The sequence below is a fragment of the Dermacentor silvarum genome, chromosome 5 (assembly GCF_013339745.2).
Source record: "Dermacentor silvarum isolate Dsil-2018 chromosome 5, BIME_Dsil_1.4, whole genome shotgun sequence".
Classification (NCBI taxonomy): domain Eukaryota; kingdom Metazoa; phylum Arthropoda; class Arachnida; order Ixodida; family Ixodidae; genus Dermacentor; species Dermacentor silvarum.
The window spans coordinates 91,376,794-91,391,546 of NC_051158.1; the positions used below are offsets into that span (position 1 = coordinate 91,376,794).

A 14,753-nucleotide genomic window follows, 5' to 3' on the forward strand; every position below is an offset into this window, starting at 1 on the left:
GTTTCAGAACAGACTCATGTGGAAAGAGATTGTTCGATTGGGCTAATAATCAAAATTTTTGTTGCCTAAATACAAAAGCAGTTACGTTTATTCAAGGCCTTTATAAATCAGCATTGGATCTAACATTTGCCAGTTCGGGGATGTCTGTCACTTCCTGGTCTACAGTCGACTCTGCCTCAAACAGTGGCCATCTACCCATTCGGTTTGATATTGTGTGCCCTCTTACTTCTTTAGATTCTCCGGCGCGCACTTTTGTTAATTACCAGAAATTTCAGTGTATTTTAAAAGCGACCCTCAACTCCCAGATAACGGTGCCGGATGACATCAAAGCCATTAGCCTTTGCGCTGTATCAAAAAGTTCCTATAAAAGGTCTCAGTTTAATGTTACCAAAGATAAAAGTACTCATTCTCCTTGGTGGAATTCGGAATGCACGCGGGATTATAGACGACGAAAAGCTGCTTGGAAAAAACTACTTTACAATCAGTCTCCGAATAACTGGAGTGATTATAAGTTTGCAGCTGCCACATTCAAGAGAACAGTATCACATGCCAAAGACGAATATGATGAAAAACATCATGCATTCCTCTCTAAGCCTAACAACAAAAAAGCTATATTCAGATTCCTTCGGTATAGAAAGATTATACCAACACCAATGAATATTGCGTCGGTAATTCTTTCACCACGCGAGATGTCTGCTTCATTAGAATTCATAGCAAAGGGCTTAGCACAACGCTTAACATCATGTTTGCCAAATGGGCCATAAGACCTCCCATCGCGGATGACTTTGTGGAAGTCACAATGCCAGAGCTTGCCAATATCGTTAGATCTTTGCCTGCCTCAGCCCCCGGTCCTGATGGCATTTGCAATGCCATGCTAAAAATTTTGTTTGCAATGTCTCCTGAGGAACTTCTGAACACAGTAAATTATTCTCTAAAAAATGCTTGGATTCCTCAAGAATGGAGGACAGCCAAAATAATTCCGCTACTTAAAAAACAAGGAGCTGGCTACAATCTTGACAATATTCGGCCTATTTCTCTTACGTCAAATATGGTAAAACTTATTGAAGGAGTTCTATATGATCGCATGATGGATCATATATCTAAAAATTCGTTACTGAGCCCAAGTCAAATAGGTTTCCGACATGGTCTCTCCATTTGGTGTGCGCATGTAGACTTGGAAAGCCGTATTCACCTTGCTCGGAATAGAAAAGAATTGAGTGCTTTAGTGACTCTTGACGTGGCGAAAGCTTATGACAGTGTCGAGTACCCTCTACTACTAGACAGATTACAGTCCTACAATTTTCCGAAATATATAACGACATGGATTTTTGCATTTCTAAGAAACAGAAAATTTTATTGTTTTCAGAACGGATTTTCTTCAACAAAGTTCGATCAGACAAGAGGGGTGCCCCAGGGGGCTGTTCTGTCTCCTGTACTATTTAACCTTTTGATGAGTTCAATTCCACTGTGCCGGGAAGTTCATCTTTATGTCTATGCAGACGACATCGCATTTTTTGCGACAGCAAGAGACATAAATTCCCTCTACGTGTCCTTGCAAACGTACCTATGTATTCTAGAGAAGTGGCTTCACACCCTTCACCTGTCACTAAACGTAAACAAAAGTGCAGTCCTTGTCTTTCCGCTTTCCGGACCGATACATTTATCATTAGTATATGATCAGAGAACCCTCCCACAGATAGAGTCGCTTAAGTACCTGGGTATAACATATGATGAAAAACTAAACTGGCGTTCTCACATAGAAAATATTGCAACGAAAGGGACCCCAGCTGTAGGTTTATTACGTAGAATCAGTAACCGGCGTTCTGGTATGCGAAGTGACACATTAATTATTATTTACCGTATGTATGTACGACCGATTCTAGAATTTGGCTGTGTTTTGTTTTCCGGAAGTGCAAAATATAAAATAAGACCACTTCTTCTTTTAGAAAGAGAAGCTCTTCGATTATGTTTACGTCTGCCTAAATTCGTTGCTAATAACGTGTTATACCAGGAAGCACGATTACCTTCTCTTCACACGAGATTCCGCATGCTTACGGTTCAAACCTACTTAAGGACTTATGAATATCCTCTTAGACGTACAGAATATATATTTATTAGTGAACCAAATTTATTTTTTGATAACACGTGGCCCCGGTTACATACCCCGCAGGTTGTATTTGTGCAGGCACAATGAGCTCCTTTAAATGTTCGCATTAGGGAAATCATTCCGTTTGATAGGTCCCCATTGTCCCTTAAAATAGAATTTGCGGACATTTTCCCCAATAACGCAAAACTACTGCCACCAACATATTTGAATGCCCTTTTGCAAGACTATTTGGACCATTTCCCAATAAATGTAATAGCGACTGATGCTTCCTCGTGGGAAGAGAAGGCAGGCGTGGGAATTTACTCACCATCCCTCGATTGGCCTTTTTCACTTCGCCTGCCAGATTAGACATCAGTTTTTCAGGCCGAACTTCTGGCAATAGCCTTCTTGCATTGCGAAAGTAACCGCTAAATGTCACAAAAGTTGTTATCCTGAGAGATTCCCTTTCTGTATGCGATGCGCCTAACGCGTCTACAAATTCAACAGCATTGAACACGTTTTACACATTAGCTCCACCCCACTTAAGGTTAGTTCATTTAGTATCGGTACCAGGCCACCGAGACATCCAACTTAATGAAATAGCTGATTCTTTAGCACGAGCTTCTTTAAAAGGTCCAGCAATATCTGTGCTGCCGGCAACTGCGCATATCACTGCAGCCAGATATAGACAGTTTTCTTTGAGCGAAGACAAGAAAAGCCTCGCGTTAGCAAATTCTACAGATTTTATACATCTAAATTATTCTTGGAACCGACAGTGGTGTCCTAACCGGCAATTCGAAGTAACATTTACAAGGCTGCGTTGCCGTATTCCACAACTAAATTTTTACTTGTACAGATGTGGTCTGGCGGCATCCCCAATATGCTACCTCTGCAATGAACCAGAATCCATCGATCACTTTTTATTATCGTGTCGGCGCTTTTCTAATCATCGACAACGATGTTTGGAAATCCCACTTCGCAATCTAGGACTGCCTTTAAGCAGTCCAGTTATACTCTCACTTGGAGCCACGGTGTTAGGATATGGCCACGGGAATGTTTGCCGAGCAATTTATAATTTTCTTTGTGACACAAAAAGATTGCCTTATTAATATTTTCCCATCTTTCAATGATTTATTTATTTATTCTTCAATAAATTATAGATTTAGCAAATTCAAAAAGTAATGTCACAAATCACAATTATATTAGTGTTGATATTATTATTCAAAATTTACGTCTGTCCTTTACTGTATTTAATTAATTATTAAATTCATATTAATACTCATATCTAGGTAAGGCTGACTAACTTGGTATAGACTTCTTAATTCTTTTATTATCGGTTTGTTTCACATCTTCAATTATTTATTTATGTTCCTTTATTTTTATTACTTATTTATTTCTAAACTAATTTATTTTAAATTTCTATCATAATACCACCCGGTTCGTGGCCTATCTCCCACAGTGGGTTGTGCCATTGATTGAGGCATCATCATCATCATCATCACTTCGCCAGGGTCGCACGGCGCCACCGTCACAAAAGGCGACAGTGATGAATATTGTTACGGCACAACCAAGAGTAGCGCTAGTCCGAAGAAGACGATTTGCCAGCCATCTTCTTTATATATCGTTGCCTCTCTGGTATATATTGTAAATACACCTGCATCTATGTGCGACTTCCGCACCGTAAAAAATTGGTGAGAGGGGCTGGGTACGCACGAGGAACAACAACGGAGCCCTGCAGCGGTCGTCACCTCGGAGAGGACAACATGATAGACGAAACGGGACCTGAATTGGTGCGGCCCGCATAAACGCATCAACGAGGAAGAGCTTAACGAGTGGGACACGTGGAAACAGACGCTGAGGGGCTTGTTCGGCCGTCCCGCCGGTCGGAAGAGCGCCGCTACAAACATGCAACCCACGTCCAAACGTCGAAAGCATGGTACGTCTCTTATATCCAGGACGTGCTGGCTCTGTGCCGTAACGGCCACAGCGATGTACCCGAGTCAGATAAGGTTGGCAATGTACTGAAGGGAATCCTGACGATGCGTTCAACCTGCTCATGTGCAAAAATTATGAAACGGCACAGGACATCATAAATGAGTATCAAAGCTTTGAGTACAAGGACGCCGACTGCCTCTCTCCTCATCCTGTCGACCACCCTGAAGACGATGCGCCGACTCTAGCGTCCTGGCCATTTCTGATCTGCGCGCCATCCGCACTGAACAACGGCATGATGACTGCTTACGTGTTCTTATCGATCGTCTCAATTCTGGACATTCGGAGTGCACGCTGCGCATGTTCGTGCTCCACGACGACGTTCTCTGCCGTCGCAGCTTACGCCCTCAAGGACCAGCATTCTTACTCGTTGTACCAGGCCATCTCAGGACCTCACTTCTTGAGCAGTTGCATGACGCCCCTACTACAGGCCACCTCGACGTTTCGCGCACCTAAGACCGCGTACGGCACCGCTTCTACTGGCCAGGCCTGTACCGCTCTGTGCACCGCTACGTTGTAGCCTGTGCGCTTTGTCAGCGCCGCAAAAAACCTGCTGTGCGGCCCGCTGTATACGCCTTTGCCCCATCGATCTGCCCTCTGAACCATTCTTTCCCGTCGGTCTCCATCCTCTCGGCCCTTTTCCGACGTTTAAACCTGGCAATAAGTGGGTCGTTGTCGCGGCTGATTACGCGACCCGGTGCGATCATGCGAGATTTGCGCACAAGCTCTGCAACTGAGGTGGCGGATTTCCTTTTACATGACGTCATCCAATATCACGCCGTACCCCTTGCAGTCCCTCACTGATCGCGGCCGCACCTTCTTGTCCCGAGTTGTTGATCACCTACTTCGCTCTTGTTCTTCCGAGCACAAGCTTTCCAGTGCCTACCATCCGCAGACTAACGGACTCACGAAGCGGCTCAATCACACATTGACAGAAATGCTGTCTATATACGTTTCTGACGACCACGGTGATTGGGACAGTAAGTTACCCTTCGTGACCTTCGCCTATAATTGGTCCCGTCATGAGACTGCTGGCTTTTCACCCTTTTACCTTCTGTTCGGCCACCACCCTACTTTGCCCTTTGACACACTACTTCCTTCCTCGCCGAACACTCCCACTTAATATGCTCAAGGCGTCTTCCAGTGGGCTCACACGGCTCGCCAAATTGCCGGCTCCCGGTTCACTGAGTTTCAGGTCACACAGAAGATCCGGTACGACAGCCGACATCGGGATATTCGATTTCTCCTAGCTCCAGTTGTCCTCCTATGGACGTCATGTCGCCGCATCGGCTTGTCTGAAAAGCTGCTGCTGCGCTACACAGGGCCCCACACGATATTTCGTCAGCTTGGCGGTGTGAACTCCGAGATCGCTTCGCTGGACTGCGTGTCCCCACTGACGTTGCGCATGTTTCCCGGCTGAAACCTTACTTTGCCGCAAGTTCACCTCCCTTATTATTAGCGCCGAGACGGCGCCTTTGCAGGCGGCAGGTTATGTTACGACGCAACCAAGCGTGACGCCAGTCAGAATAAGAAGGCGATTTGACGTGTAAAGGTAGAATAGGTCTCGCCAGCCATCTTGCTCATTTATCGCGGCCTCTCTTGTAAATATTGTAAATACACCTTAATATGTGACTTCCGCAACGTAACAACATCCTCCTTCCTGAGCCTCTAGTTAGTGTCAATACTGAACAACTGAAAGTTCAACACATGCGTGTGAACACATTGCTCATGCAGAAGACAATCCTAGCGCCAGCGAATCAACCTTTTTAGCACACAAACTAGTCTGAATGAGCGAATTCCTGTCCTTTGGTAATTAAACAATAAACCGCTGCAATATACCTCTTTATATAAAGTCCGCTCTTAGGTATCTCTAACGCGCAGCTGACTTTTTACATAAGATTGCATGACATTCAATTGTTTCTTCAGGAGGAGGAACACTTAAGTTGGTAAATTACCCGAAGTTTACATGCAAAAAAGGCAAACTTAGAGTACCCGAATACGCGCTAACGCGTTTATGAACAACGTTTTTGGGACAATATGAACATGGCCTAAAAGGAAAATTTTATCACATTGTGCCGCATCTACTGTTGAATTATTCTGAGATACGCTGGGTATTTGTAAAGGATCTTGTAAACCAAATAATAGTTTCAACAAAGTAAAATCTATGTCGAACGATAGTAAACAATTCGTAATTATAAACATTTTTGACTAGCAATACGATTTCCAGAAGTCTCTGATAGTTGCCTCCTCTGATTTATAAAGAAGCACAATACTTTCAGCCCCTTGACAGCTTTTCATGTCAATGCGTAGTGAGAACGAACGGCACCAGCAATGCATCACCCGATGTTTCGCACATCCACGTAGAGCGAAAGAGTAAAACTGTGCAATGACTCATTTATAGTACTTGCAGTGAAACATCTGACAATGCATGGTATGTTCAGTTCGTTCTCATTGCGTGTTCACATGAAAAAGTGTCAAGGGGCTCAAAGTATTGTGCTTCTTTAAAATCGCATTGCCAGTCAGAAGTTTTTGTCATTACGAATTCCTTACTATCGTTCGACATTGACTTTAGCTTCTTGAAACTTTTATTTGGTTTACATGATCCTTTACAAATACCCAGCGTATCTCAAAATACAATAGTAGATGCGACGGAAAATTTTACAAATTTTGTATTACACCATGTTCATATTCTCCTAGTCACGTTTTTCTTAAACGCGTAAGCGCTTATTCAGATACCCTGACTGATTTAGCCTTTTTGAATGTAAACCTGTGGTAATTAAACAACTTAGATATTGCTCCACCTTAAGAATCACATCAATATCATGCAGCCTTATACAAAAATGTCAGTGCGCTTTGTGAATACCTAAGAGTAGCGTAGTTTATTGCTGCGATTTATTGTTTATTTACTAAATAAGCAAGACTGCTAATTAGCTGGTTCGCTAGCGATTGAATTGTCTTCTGCACGAACAATGTATGCACGGGGATGGGTTCGACTCGCAGTTGCACAGTACTCACGCAAAACTATAAGCTCAGAGAGAAGGATACTTAACCAATGCAGATTTCTAGTCCGCACCTAACCTGGTGTTATATAACTGATTGTTCCCTGCTGTAACATTTGCTGTTATGCATAACCAGCTGCACATGTAGTGAATCAAGTCGTAGCTACGATGGTGTAGGTTGACAACTGCAATTCGACATGTTTAGCTTGTCGTTTGCTATACGTTCTTCGCAGAACACTGTATTATAGCAATTTGCACACAGTTTCTCAACAGGATCTTTAGTGAGCGTGGGCAGAACGCTCATGGCAGCAGCAGATGGCATAAGGCTGCCCTCACTCGGCCGCTACGCATCCGAGTAAGGGCAGCTCCGCACTCGCCTACTCTAAAGTCCCTATATAAGAAAAGTACCGCCATCCTTTGATAAACGCCGCGTCTCTCTCTCCTGTATCTCCGACTGGACGATGATAGCGCGCGCTTTTCACTTCTTTATATTTTCTTTTTTTCCGCCTCAGAGCCATGTTGAAAATCCTCTGCGCAGCCGCAGTCGCCGGCGGCGGCGCGTGCCCGGCCTGAAAGCTTCAACGTGGACTTTCTAGGTGCGCCCCCGTCGACTTGGCTTTCGCAAGCAAAAAGTAAAGAAAAAAAGCAAGCGCTTTAGGAGAGGAGGCGGCGGAGGAAAGAGTAGATGGCGGTACTTTTCTTATATCGGGACTTTAGCCTACTCTGGCAGCAACTGCGGATTTCGCGACCGCGCGCATGGGTAGAGTGACCTAGAATATTCTAGGTCACTCTAGCATGGGGAACCGACGATCACGGCTCAATCTCGCGAGCGCAGGGAAGGAGGCTGCGTGGAAGGGAGAGGAGGGGCCGGCTTATACGGCGGAGAGGAGGGGCCGAGTATACCTACTTAGCGCGGCCGCGCGCGCCTTATCTTGAAAGTGATCTGCAGGCGGCTCATTCCATTGTGCATGCGGTGTACTCGTCGCTTAGTTTGCGTTGAAGCGATAGACAGCACGAAGACCACTTCGCTCGCTGCTGCGCGTTTTTACAGCGAGTGTCCGCGGTCATCGAGTGTGATTTTTTCATGTTTGCCTGTGCGTGCGCACACCATGCTTGTTCATTTAGTTAGTAAGCGAATGTTTACAAGTTTATACGGCCGATAAAACTGCTATTCTTACTTCGTATAGCTGTCGACTATTCTGCTATCGCAATCGATGCTTCGCCTTTCGGGTGAAACTGTGGCTTTTTCTCGTTTGGCAACGAAATGACAGCTCGTCGTTTCGCTCATTAGGAAGACACACTTGAAAAGATTGTGAAATCAGCGCAGTTAGATGGATTGATAGCGGACATAAACTGTAAGTGTGGGTTCACCTAAAACATTCTATGAAATATTTTGAATAATATAATTGCTGGAAGCTGTTCTCTGGCTGTACTCTCCGAGTATTAGTGATCTGGAAAAGACTTGTAGCTATGAGCGCCTGGGAACGGCGCCGTAACACCAAGAAAAGAAGACAAACGTACAAAATAGACAGGACATGGCATAATGACGGACTTATCCTGTCACGGATAAGTCTGTAAATGCTTGGAGGAACTGCGGAAGCTAGTGTTCTTGCCCAAGAAAGACAACGCACATATTTAGCCACGTTCGACCTTTTGTAAAGCCATTTCAAATAACAGACAACAGGAGATGCTAGCTGCCGGCGGATTCGTGATGGTTGTGCTCTTGTACACAAGAATTTATTGAATAGAAGTGTGCGCAACTCTGTAAAAGCTATGTGAAGCAGGCGTAGTGTATCGTGTTTGAAGATTCCAAGGAAACACCCTTTCAGGAAAACAAGCTCTTCATGCAGTGTCGACGGATGTGGACGTCTACAGCACATAATAAAATGCACACTTCTATGGCATGGCACTGCAATTAATTCACCAATGAAGTCTATGCCTTGTACGTACATAGCCAAACAACTGTTACGCGCTTACATGCGTCATTTTCAGCAACAAACGTAGAGACGTGGTCAATTCTTTCCCTCAATAAGGAATCTTCTCGTATGCCTCGAGTTCCAGAGCACATGATTTGGCTAGCCCAATTTGGGAATGAACAAACGGAGAACACGTTACGTACCGAATTAAACGCGAGGACCCTGCAACTGTCCTAAGCTTGAGTGACCGGCTTATGCGGACACATAGACTGAGATTCCGCTGGTAGGGCACAGCTGCATTATCTTTGTATAGTGACGGATCCCACTATTCCCGCGTATGTGCCATATGACGCACGTACAACATAAAGTTGTCAGTACTAAGGCAACTTCGCTGTGTAGTGCATTTTCCTGTGTAGTACAACGCTCTTTATAAACCACTACAGCAGGCATACATCAAACTGTCAGTACTAAGGGAACTTCTTTTCTGTAGTACATTTTCCTATTTAAATTGCCACCTGCTCTATCGCATACACGCGTTGCATTTGAGCGCTCGTCGCTTTGCTGTGCTGCCGAGTTTGTGGAACAGGAAATCCGTCCAAAACAGTTTTAAAAAAAAACGACAGTGGCAATGTGCGTCCATAGCTTCATAAGACTGACCTTATCAGGGACAGGCGAGTAGTGCCTCGTTCCGACACCTGAAATGGAGGACAGTATCGTGGAATACGGGGTCTTCGGTTCACTTATGGCCCTCAACTTCGGACTGGGCCTTTACTTCTCGCTGCGTCGGAAGGCGCGCCTGGCCCGGACAACCGTTGAGGTCTTTCTGGGCAGCCGGGCACTGCGAGCACTACCCCTGGCGGCCTCCGTAGTGGCGACCATCGTTTCGTCTGCGGGAATGGTTGGCTTCACGGGGCACTTCTACGCTTATGGTTTCCACCTCATGTGGCATGCGCTGGTGGCTGTTGTCGTGGCGCCCGTTGCAGCCCACATTTTCCTGCCAGTGATGTATGGGCTGCGGATCACCTCAGTGTTCGAGGTAAAGTTGGTTGCAGTTTACAACAGCGTTCCATGTGTGTTAAACGTTCACTCAGTAGTAGAAGCGCGGCTAAACATAAATTTGTTGAAGAGCTTCCAATGTTTACAATATTTATTTGCCACCTGCCGTGGTTCTTAGTGGCTACGGTGCTGAGCTGCAAAGCAAGAGCTCGCGGGATCGAATCCCGGCCATGGCAGCTGCATTTCGACGCGGGCGAAAGGCGAAAAGACCCGTGCACTTATATTTACGTGCCCGTTACAGAACCCCAGGTGGCCCAAATGATTCCGGAGTCCCCCACTAAGGCGTGCCTCATAATCAGATCGTGGATTTGGCACATAAAACCCCATAATCTAATATTTATTTAGCATTTGGTGCATACTTATTCTCAAGTATTTTTTCCTACACAAGCTATCCGCTGTTTGTTTACAGGAAACTGTACACCCAAACATGGAAGCACGAATAAGCCCAGAGAAATTTTATATGTTAAGAAAGATCTATACTAGTACCATGACGAAAACATAAAATGGTAATGCTTAACTCATATACTAAAAAGGCTGGCATATGATTTATTAAGGAACGCGATTGCGCCGAGTAGGTCGGACGCGCTCCGATTGGCTCCTGCTTTTTCTCGATCTCTTGAAGATTCATGAAGTGGTTGCCCCTGAACTTTGAGTGCATTATTTAAGAAAACAGGATAAGCCCTATACCCGCCATGTATTTTAGGCGATGTTTATGTACCTTTTTCTTCATAACCATAACAGTTATAGTAATTCTTTTACTATCATTGTGATGATAAACCCTTCCTCGTCTTACTGAAGCAAATTTAGCACTAAAAACGCTGCTGCTCGTTTTTGTAATTTTTATTGCGATAGCAATTATATGGACACTCCAAAGCAGATTTCTGCCGTCGGCGTCGCCGTCGCCGTGAGGTTCCGTATGACGTCAGTGGAGATGAAATCGTCGCCGCGCGCCGAAGGCTGTATGTGCGAGTGAAAGGGCGCGAGGGACGCACGCTTTCACAGGGAGTGAACGCACGGCGAAGAAAAAACGCGCGTTCTGCGCCGTGCTCCCTTAAGGGCTGCAGAAGTAGGCGTCTCTTTCCTCCTTTACAATCCCTTTACAATCACCATATATGTAGAACAAACGCGCCTTCTTCCGACGCGCGAAAGGCCGTGGCGGGGAGGGGGGGGGAGGGGGAGGGAAGGGAGGCGACGTTTAGCTGCGGCATCAAGTGCCTATTTATATCAGAGGCTCCGGCAACAGTCACCAACGCCGTACGCATTTTGTGCGAACGCGGGCAAAACGCCGACGGCGTCGACAACAGTTCTGCGTGTTGCCGGTGCTGCTGCATGTCCAAGGTTATACACCTGATAAAGCTACTATCATTACTCCGTATAGCTCTCTACAAATTTGCTATCGCAATTGATGCTTCGCCTTTCAGGTGAAACTGCGACAACTTTTTTTTACTTCACGTACGTCATTATCACTCTGTAATAGGTACTAGATGTCGTGTTGAAGAAAAGCACTTTCTCGCAAAAGAATAATTCTGCTTCTGTATATTCTCTAGCATGTTCTCTAATTACTGGCCAAAATATATGTTCCTAGATACGGCGGTTGCTGAGATAAAGGAACAAAAGTACAAAAAAAGCATGTTTTGAGATAATCGCGTTTAAAGTGGAAAATGTGCTTTATTTCAAAAGTGCCACAAAATAACCGCCAATTGAAAGTCCCTTTCAATAGGCACCAGCCAGATACTCATCACCAATATCAAGTTTTCTTTTTGTGCTGAGGCGTCCTGACTGGCGAGCCTCCTTTGTCGCCTGCTGTGCAGCCCTGTCAGCGAAGTGCTTCCGAGGCAGGTCAAGGGTGCGTAGACCCTGCACTGTATAGCGCCCTGGCGAAATTCCAAAGTAGTTGAGCACATTCACACGGGCTATATTGCCATCATTAAATGTGAGCACAGCATCGAGACTGCATATTTTCAATGGTTGGTGTCCGAGAAACACGTTTTTCGGAGCTCGCTCCCACACGACATTGTTGAATGACTCGTTGGGGTTTTGAGTTTTGCCATGGAGGCATTTAGCAAGTAATTCGGGATTAGCAAGTTACTGATAAATTGGCTTAACAGCCTCAAGAACAGATGCTGGAAGGTGTTCTTTGTGAACGTACGGTTCACCACTCAACTGGGCTTTGTGGAATTTGCACCAGGTGTCGGCGTCCTTCGGGCAAAGACCGTGGGATGGATTGGTATCCGTTGATGCCAAGTGGAAATATGTGGCCCAGACAGCTTTTCGCATGTCCTCCAAGCTGCCTACATTTCTTCTAATGGCCAAACCAAAACCTAAACACCTAAACACTTTCCTAAACACCTTCTTCGATCTTGGCATCGCATCAGGTTGCAAACCGCAAACAGAGCACTCTGCGAACGCGCGCAAACTACCTGTGCAAAAAAACGCGCGCAAAACGCGTTCGGCTACGTCTAAACATCGACTCGACTGACGAAGCACTTGTTGCCAGACCAAATCACATTCCCACTAAACTTGCATTTAGCGAAGCGTAAGGGAGGGGGGCGTGGCAGGCCGCCGCAGAGGTTTCAAAATATGTCATTTTTAGACAAAAATAAGTCGCGCTGGAACAAACAAATGACTGATTCTGATTCAGAAAAGGCGCAGATTTCAAATTGCGCAAAAAGAAAAAAATGATTTTTTTCAATATTTTTGCTTACCCTGAAGTGAAGTACTGCCAAACAGGTGGATACCATTTTTTTGGAGGTGGGTCGACTTTCTGAGAGATTATGGCCGATCTTGTAGCGACCACGCCGGACTGAGTGCTAACACTAACTCTAAACGCAACGGCGCCAGTCCCGGCGAGACGCTGGGCTGCTACGGCTGGCCTGCGTTAGCCTGTAGGCGCTAGTTCACCGCTTTTTGTGCGATGGATAGACAGGACGATGGGGACGATTTAGTTCCCGAAGGTTTTTGGGAAAGATTCTGGCTGGATAATAGTCGCCAAACGGCGCGTTTACAAGAACGCTGCCGCACGTACTGGCGCCAACTAATCCGCGGCCCACCCTGACGGCCAACATACGCTGCCGAGCCGAAATATATATAACGATGCTAAAAGCAAGATTCTGCGGGGCAGCAAGATGCCACCACTACCGCAGGACGAAATAATGATTGTGGTCAGACCCAGAGGCGGACTGAGCATTACCAAGGCAGGGCCCACAGTGGTCGCAGAAGCCATATGGGCTGCAACGGGTATCAGTACGACGGAAAGAGAATAGTGCCCCAATCCGATGCAAATTGTGATGGTGATCAGCACATCTAGCCACGAACACGCGGTTCGTTACACCGCTGTGGAGAAAGTACAGTCGCCGGGCAACAGCATGAGGTGAGCGCTTATGTAGCTGCGCCGCACGCCACTTGCAAGGGGGTGATTCGGCGCATTGCTATCGAGGACGGACCAGAGGTAAGTGACCGGAAAATGGTCAACCGGAGAAATCCACTCGCGCTAGGTGCCAAAAGAATCAAGGATACTGGAAATGTGGTGGTGCAATGACCTTCGCCAGCTTTTCGAGGGATACAAGGTTCGAGGAATACAAGGTCCCAAATTACGTTGCGTATGGGGGCACTCTGATCAGGTGCACGCTTTACCGCAAACTGTTGCATGTTTGTTACACTTGTGGACGCCTTGAACACCGCTCCGATGTCTGCCCGTCACCAGAGGAAGTGGTATGCGGGGGTTTTGGAGCAACCAATCCCTATGAACAACACAGCTGCGATCCAAAATGCAAGTTATGCGGTGATGCCCACCTCACCGCAGCTATGGAATGGAAGAAACGCTTCCAGACGCCGTACGTGGTTCGACGCAGAAGAGGAGAACGTGCTCGCAATGCTGAGCGGGAGGAAGGAAGCAAGCCATCATCACCCTTCAAGGATGAGCAACACTTTCCAGCTATCTCCAGTGAAAGGTACCCACGCTCTCAAGAATTGGACTCATCAGCCCCCTCAGGCACCCGAGGCCTTTCCCGATCCAGAGGGCGCTCCATATACCGGGGGAGCTCCAGATCCAGAGGGCGGACAGCGTCCAGAGAGACGAGAATTCGCATCAATTCCGGAAGCCGCATTAGGCCCGACAGCCGCACCAGGTCCACTTCCAGACCCACAGGGCACCCGACAGGACCGGATCCTGGATCGTCGGGACCGACCACCTGGCCTGATATTATCCGTGGACGACAGGCAGAGGTGAGGTCGGGGGCATCCTTAGAGCATGCGACAGGAAGCGCGCATAAAATAGCACAACTTAACGCGAGAATGCGAATATGAGGGAGGTTATTAAAAAGCGTACGTCCGAAATCGCGGAGATCAAACACGCGAGAGGAATGCATCCTCCGCCTGCGTCCGCTCCGTTGGAAACACCCCAACCTATGGAGGTGCCCATACCGGAGGGCGAGCATGATGAGGCGAGACCCTCTAAGAAACGAGCAGTGGCTTATGAGCAGGATAGTCTTCCGGGACGCGCAAAGTCAGAAATTCACGAAATGTTTTCAGCGCTCAGCGACAGCGTAAGGCAACTGACAGAGAAGGTCTCCGAGATACAAAGTGAGATGGCCTTTCAAGTTTAAAGTATGAACGAACGGGTATCCAAAATATAATCCTTCCTAGAGAACGTGATGTTGCCAATCTCTGGTCCTAGCGTCAATGTCGTACCACATACTACCATTG

The 14,753-nt window shown here is 46.4% G+C and overlaps 1 protein-coding gene across 1 annotated transcript in view; it reads left to right on the top strand.

Moving 5' to 3' along the window:
* The first annotated feature begins 9,693 nt into the window (after positions 1-9,693).
* LOC119452497 (sodium-coupled monocarboxylate transporter 2-like) overlaps positions 9,694-14,753 on the top strand; it is an 84,933-nt gene continuing 79,873 nt past the window's right edge. Inside the window, exon 1 of the mRNA XM_037714610.2 lies at positions 9,694-10,029. Within this exon, the coding sequence (XP_037570538.2) occupies positions 9,694-10,029 (336 nt within the window). The remainder of the gene's footprint in view (positions 10,030-14,753) is intronic.